The 7,902-nt window shown below is 33.9% G+C and overlaps 1 protein-coding gene across 1 annotated transcript; it reads left to right on the forward strand.

The window, feature by feature from the left end:
- Nucleotides 1-435: 435 nt before the first annotated feature.
- Nucleotides 436-6,126, forward strand: LOC121431769. Its single transcript, XM_041629472.1, has 6 exons — nt 436-494; nt 1,235-1,597; nt 2,548-2,637; nt 4,152-4,182; nt 4,775-4,961; nt 5,590-6,126. Exons 1-6 carry the CDS (start codon nt 455-457, stop codon nt 6,052-6,054), a joined length of 1,176 nt encoding a protein of 391 aa, XP_041485406.1. The 5' UTR covers nt 436-454; the 3' UTR covers nt 6,055-6,126.
- The last annotated feature ends 1,776 nt before the right edge of the window (nt 6,127-7,902 follow it).

Here is a 7,902-nt window from a genome sequence, read left to right on the forward strand (position 1 = left end):
ATGAATTCTCATGAGAAAGATTTTGCATTGTGCATGTCTATCAATGTATGTCTGCAAAATTCGTACAATGAATGTTTTTCATATCCACAATGATTTCATTCTTCTTTTATAGCTTATATTTGGCTTACTGATGATGAGAGTTTCAATATTTTTTCACTTGATATAAACCGGAGCGTTGAAGAAGATTTCATTTGGATATTCAACACAACTATTGGCAGGAGGATCAATGTATCCATTAAAGAATTTGATTTCAAAAGAGGCCATGTTTATATTAGAATTGGTGATGGGACAGAAAGAGATGAACATAATGCACATTTTGAGGACACATCAACTTACACTCAAGTAGCAAGCTTCAGTGGATCAGATCCACCAAGTTTTGTGACATCAGTAAGCAATGCAGCATGGATAAGAATGTCAACACCAGTCCTATACAGGCTCGCGAGTCTACTGGAAGATGGATTTTAATATAACCGTATCGTCTACCAATATGTCAGGTATAAAGCGATTTAAAATATTTCTTTAATGTTGTTAACGTAGGTTATGGTTTGAGTTAAATTTGTTATTGTAGTTTTATCAATGTGCACGATGTATTGATATTTTAGTCTTCATATTACTATCTATAACGAGTTATTGAAAACCGAAAGGGACTAATATATTGGCCCCATTGCTTTGTTACAATTTTTTTTTGATAATTATATGAATGTCACTTTTGTGGTTTCTTGTCAGCGACATAAAATAGATATACGAAAAAAAATGTTGCACAGTCGAGCTGTAATAAGTTCAATAATATAGTTTAAGTGCATCAAATTAAACATTCATAATTATTAGGAAGAACAAATCGAAAAGAAAATTGCGTACATACATGTATATCATAAAAACGAAACTATATAGAAAACTAAGGAGAAGTTTTAAAATCAACATGTAGAAACTGGTTATTGCTCAAGTTGTTATCAAGATTTTTATACGCTATGTAACTACAAGAATATTTATTAGGAGGCTGCACTATACCAGCTCCGCTTTTGAGCAGCCTCCTCCATTTCCAACCTGATATGTAATGATCTTGAATGTAATTGTTGTACAGGGATACCGTAATATGTTTTGTTATTTGTATGTCAAATGTACAAAACAAACTGTAATTGTTGAAAATGGAATAAACGAAAGGAAATGAAATGAAGAAATAAAGGTAGAAAATGACAGACAAATGCAACATGATCTAAATTCAATTTTCCATCAGATATAATTGAATTACAAGAGGATGAAACGATATCGATCAGATCAATGAATTACCCGTCAAACTACCCAAACAACTACTATCATCAATGGGATATCCGAACCCAAGAAGGCAATGTCATCGAAGTTATTGTAAGATCATTCGACGTGGAAACCGGGCACGACCACGTGTACATAGGTGATGGCGTTGATAGCTTTACAAACCAAGGATCAAAATGGCAATTCTGGACAGGATTATGGGAGAATGAGGTCCTAGAATCACGAGACTTCACATCATCTACCAAATCAATCACCATGATCTTCACCACTGATTATAGCACAACAAAATCAGGATTCTGGATCCAGCTACGAGCTGCTAATACACCAGGTTAACTACGCTTTATATACAGTATATTCATTGCACAGAATTGTTTGAGGATAAAAAATGTTGAAAATATTAATCTTTGGAAGATGAAGATCAACTCTCAACTATGCATTTTATTTGTTCTTGCCATGATAAGCTGTATATACAACAAAAAACGTATACAAATATAGGAATCATGCTTCAGATACCAGTTGAAAATGCATTGTCAATTTTGGCTAAAAAATCACGTTTACCTAGCATTATTTTCTTTATATAAAACACAAATGCTAAGAAGTTTACTGGACTCATTACAAAAATCATTCCGGAATCATTTTGGCCTTTAATTGCTGGAGACAATGCTGTAAAAAGATGTCTTAAAGTGAGTTATTACTCTAGCCATGGCGTGTTTTCCTTCAGCAAGAAATTTACCCACAATGTGCTGCTCATAACCCAGGTGAGTCGAATGGGTACCGGTAAAGGAAGAAATTCCTGGACTGCTTCATCGCCTATATGACAGCATAGCTAAGCCGGGGGTAATTACAGCAGCGCTATTTATCAGGCAAAAAGTGCTTAATGAATCCAGCTATTATTATTATTATTATTAAGACTATTATTATTATTATTATTAAGTAATGTTTGCATCCTGGGAAAGACACTAAGAACTATTTGGCCAAATATGATTTCAATTGATGTGGCCAAGGCACCATGGCTCTATAATCTCGGACGACAGGAATATTTCAAATGGAATGAGATCATATTTTATATTCCTTGTATCAAGAACGTACACGAAAGAACCAAATAAATGAAAACATAATTGATTGCTTTCGTGCAATGGCAAATCCACAAGTTGATGTTTTTTAAATAAAAAATCGTATAACAGTCGCAATTTCAGATTTAATGACCACCATGCGTTCCTGTGAGAACCATAATTTCTGTTGACTGTAGAAACACGTTTTATTTTAATAACACATCAGTTGGAACAGGAACAGTTTCACCATCACCAGCAAGTAAAGAAACAACTAAACCATTTGTTTCATCGAATCCGCCATCTACATCTACGACAGGTATCGGTCACATTTTACTATTAATATTTTTTTTCTTCAATTAATGGGAAAATATTAAACCATTGACTATATTCAAATTCAACCGAGGTGCTGGTGGATAAATGGTATTTGAAAGGTAATGAATTCAAATGAGAGAGCGCTTAAATATATGATAACGAAACCCAGATGAAAATAAGAAGAAACGAAACATCCTCGATATGAAGAAAACTAAGAGAACGCAAAAAAGAAGTCAAAAACAATAAAATAACAAGGCAGAATAGCAACTACACTACATAAGGAGTGAGTCTATCACTGATTGATAAAGGAAACGGTTACACTTCGTAATTCCGAAGGTTCTTTATTCCGAAGGTTCGTAATTCCGAAACACGTAAATTGCCTATACATCGATGTTCGTTAATCCGAAAACGTAAAAGGGTTCGTTAATCCGAACATTTGTGGCGTTATTCCGAAGGTTCGATAATCCGAAAACAAAATAAGATTCGATGTTCCGAAGGTTTGTTAATCCGAAAACGAAATAAGGTTCGTTGTTCCGAAGGTTAGTTCGTCCGAAAACGAAATAAGGATCGTTGTTCCGAAGGTTCGTTAGTCCGAAAACGAAATAGGGTTCGTTAATCATTTCGTTCTCGGACTAATGAACCTTCGGAATTACGAACCTTATTTCGTTTTCGGAACAACGAACCTTCGGAATATCCGCACATTCGGAATAACGAAGCTTCGGAATTACGAATGTATGCGAAAAAAACAACCACCGTTTGAACACTGACCCCCCAAATATTTGAACAAAAAGAGTACATTAAATGGCCCCATGTAACATATAAATACTAATTTTGATCGTAAGCTTAACCAAGCACTGTCAAGTGGATTAATTTTATGTTTATACAAAACTTCGATTAGTTTAGGAGCAACATGACCATGTAACTTTGCTCTTATTTTTACAGTTAATGATTTACGCTTCTTGAGTAAAAATCATGCTGAGTATCATTGCTTTTGGAGATACGCCTTAACCCATGCGTCATGAAAATGCTCCACAGAGAACTTTTGCATAAGAATTACAATTATTAATGTTAAAGTCGCCACTTCTAATTTAAGCGATCTACCTTTTTATTTTGGATAGCTGTTGAGCAACAAACCGTTTACAATAAAATGGATGGTAAAGGTTTTATTAAATCTTTCTTTGGAAATATGATATAGGGACATATTCTTTATGATAGAACAGCTTGTTTACATCATATCTATTTTTCTGACCAAGAGACTCAATAACTTTCCAATATTTAATATAAATCATACAAATTTCTCCATCAAAAGAAATGACAAAAAGGTTATAATCTATTTAGGACCCTTTCAAACTTTTGATAACGGTGCATCTTAAGTGAAGTTTTCGTACCGCTATTGTAAAGCATTCTTGATGAAATGATGTTAGAAATATCATTGACTTGCAGTTGTTACTTTTAAAGCAACCTAATTCTATTTGAAATTATATCTGTATTCAAAATATTTTGTATTCTTATCTGCAGATCGGGTGAAAAGTTTACCGCATACCAGTAAGTATAATAAATATACATTTCTAAACAAATACTAATTACCTTTCCATATAAAATACAACTAGTTCTGTTTTTGCAATATACTATACTACCTGAACTCTATCAATATTTCCGATTCTCTTACAGTTATTGATTACATATACTTATAAATGTTACATGTATCCTCGCTATAGTAACTGGATATTGTTAATAAAATTAAATGCTGACACCGTCTATCAAGCGACTATTCTTTGACTGCATGTGACGACTAGCGTATAGATGGGGGGGGGGGGCTTGGGGCGCTCGCCCTCCCCCTAAAAAATCACGCCCATGAAAATAAAACTAAAAAGGATAAAAGGAAAGAGAGATGGATGAAATATATTATTTTTAGAATATTATGTAAAAAAATCTATCACAATTTGATTTTTGTGATAAGAATGTTGAAACTTTTGCTCGCTCGCGTCGCTCGCATTAAAAAAAGATTGGCCTAATCGGCCATTATCTGGGTCCCTCAAAGTTTTTGGCTCATTACGCCACTGGTTACGATACACTTATTTCCAGATTCTAAGCAACAATCGTATATTTCATATGAATTTAAATACCTGTTTTACCTGTAGAAATTGTAATTATAATCTCATCAGTTGTCAAATAATCCGTAATATATTTTCCCCCATTGGTCCACTATTAGACGCCCTTATCTTCAAGTGGGTAGCCATTATATCATCAACCATTTTGCTCCTGGTCATTCTTACCTGCGCGGTCCTAAAATATAAACGACGGAAAGAGACAACGCGTAATGGCACGGTAAGATACAATTTTGTTGTTGTTGTTTTTACAATAGGACAGTTGTAATTTGATTGCTTTACGATTCGTTTTTATTATTGATATTCTAGAAAGGACATGTATGGTAGAAATTAGAACGAAGATACTGTGACTGCCATACATAACGTGCGCTAATACGATTCAGAAGTTCATTCTTTAAAATCAACAGTTCTAAATATATTGATGAAGAAAATATTGATAAATCTCAGCAGTTTGGTAAGATTTATGCATATTTATATTCATATATTTAAGAAAGAAGGAAAATGAATTTGATCAATGCTAATTAAGGAGTCCAGAAATTGAAAAGGCCGCGATTCCAGGTTTAAGGAGAATGATTCCGTTTTCATTCAACAATATTTGTCGTTAATCTTTCCTTGGTTCTGTAATGTTTGCTGGTCTCAAAATATTCTTATGCTTTCATTATCTCCGACTACAATTGAACGAGAAAGAAAAGTTACATAATTTATATTTGTTTCACGTGTTTATGCTTACATCTTTTCACAACGAAACACACTAACTATGATGACGATATTTATCGAATTTTACACGAGGATTGAGTGATTTTATCCATTTGCCCAGTACATTTGTTTTCCATAACTCTTCTCCTTAGGACACTACGGCCAAATCAGACAGACTGCACAACATGCAAGACGAAGAACCTACGGGAGAACAAGAATCTTCCACTGACCCTGATTCTCTTCCTGGTAGACCGTATGAAACTATCCCTGAATACATTCTATCTCAATCCCATAGTCCTGTGACGGGACACTCTAATTGCCCAGTATCTGGTCCTGACATAAACGAACGAGTAGATGAGTTTGGATACATGATTCCAGACAGAGACGACGGAGGAGAACTACCTGATGAACAATCACCAGTCAGTCGGGATGGTTATTCAGATATCAATCACACATATTTGGATACAACCCTTTCTAGTAGTCAGCAAGAATATCCCCACACCTACCATACCTACGAAAGTTCTATGATGACGATGAAAAGCTTGGGAGAAAAGGATGAACAATTGTCGAGTCATTATTATAACATTGACAGCACTGACACTTCTAAGCGCTATTAAGAATCCCTCTGTCATGTCTGTATAGGGCCTAGTAGATTTAGGGACAAGTCCACTTCAACAAAAAAATTAATTTGAAGAAAAAGAGTAAAATCCAACAAGAACACTAAAAATTTCATCAAAATCGGACGTAAAATAAGAAAGGTATGCCATTTTTAAAGTTTCGCTTAATTTCACAAAACAGTTATATGCACATCCTGGTTGGTATGCAAATGAGGAGAGTGGTAACGTCATCCACTCACTATTTCTTTTGTGTTTTATTATAAGAAATATGAAATATTCAAATTTTCTCCTCATTCTCAAGTGAAACAGGGATTAATTCCTCCCTGAACAAGTGGAATTAGCATTGTTTAATACTATATGACTCAGTCAAGTTGGTCCCTATGGTCAAATCTGTAAAAAGAAAATATGTAATTCAAACTATAAAAAACAAAAGAAATAGTGAGTGGTGGACATCGTCGACTGACTCATTTGCATGTCACTGTTTTGTGAATAAATAAGCGAAACTTTAAAATGCGATAACTTACTTATTTCACATCCGATTTTGATGAAATTTTCATTGTTATGCTTGTTTGATTTTTCTCTATTTATTCAAATCAACAGTTGGCTGGGGTGGACTTGACCTTTAACAGCGAGAAATGCCATCTAGATAAGAAATTCTCACCCCAAACCTGAGAGCACAAATTTACACGATGCCGCTCGGGATATGATGGGGATATTTCAGATGGCAAAATTTCATCAGTCGGGAAAGACAAATTTGGATATCTAATTTTAGTAAATTAAGTCAACATGTACAGTTATTTTGCTAGAAATATTTTCATTTTTAACCTCCCCCCAAACCCCTACGATGTCTCATAGCTTCTTAAGTTACGGAAAATTTCCCCATCATAAAAAATGGGTGGGTGTGTTTTGTGCAAAGTTTCACTTTGTGCGTGTGTATATTCAACTTATAGTAAAGTATAGGCCTTTATGAGTAATTTCCAGTTTGATTGGGCACCGCTGTGGGACTTTAATCTTAGCAGCAGTAGAAATTATATTAAAATACTTAACAGGGTTCGTAGTGTAAGAAGTATTGTAGTTCCTCGGATGCAAAATTACTTGATGAATTCAACATATCCAGCATTAAAATAATGTCAAATACTAGTTGTGATTGAATTTTTGTCAATGTCGTGATAATTAGTAATGAGTTGAAATATTATTAATTACTTTAATTCCACACTTTTACCAGTAGGAATAGCAATATAAAGCATAAATGTCAAAATAGTGGTAGTATACGCAGTTATATTGTGGCAGTATTAGCGGTAATACTATTAGTAGTTTAAGTAATAGGTTATAGCAGTCGTATTAGTGTTAAAATGGCAGAAGACCTAGTAGCAGTAGCAGAAGTAACATAAGTAGTAATATGAGTACGGGTATTGCAGTAGTATATTGCATGAATTTTTAGTACAAATGTGAATATTAGTAATGGAATTGGTATGGGAAATCAGTACATATAGAATATCTTTTCAAAACCGGGATGAAGTGTATCGGTTTTTAAATCTCAACCTGATTTCCCTGTTCAATCTTTGTAGTTTTAGTTCTTCGTGTGCTATCAGACTACACAGTATTTTGTTCACAGTGCTGTATTACAATGAATTTACATATAAACACCCAATGAACTAATTGGATTTGTTATTTTCTGCAATACGTATTTTAAAATTGAATGAATAAAATAAATACTTCCTAAAAATAGAAAATCATAATGGATTTTATTACTAGAGACTGATAAACTTAATATATATTCAGCTTGGACCCTTGTTGTATCTTGACTCCTTTTATTTGCTGATTATGAGACTTGAAAAACTTTTCACA

Source organism: Lytechinus variegatus, chromosome 1 (assembly GCF_018143015.1).
Source record: "Lytechinus variegatus isolate NC3 chromosome 1, Lvar_3.0, whole genome shotgun sequence".
NCBI lineage: Eukaryota > Metazoa > Echinodermata > Echinoidea > Temnopleuroida > Toxopneustidae > Lytechinus > Lytechinus variegatus.

Excerpts from the sequence above, each read along its gene's own strand:
- LOC121431769 (XM_041629472.1), top strand. The coding sequence starts at position 455 with ATGGATTTTAATATAACCGTATCGTCTACCAATATGTCAG. Across the intron at positions 495-1,234 it reads ATCGTCTACCAATATGTCAG|ATATAATTGAATTACAAGAG; the intron begins GTATAAAGCGAT and ends ATTTTCCATCAG. Across the intron at positions 1,598-2,547 it reads ACGAGCTGCTAATACACCAG|TTGGAACAGGAACAGTTTCA; the intron begins GTTAACTACGCT and ends ATAACACATCAG.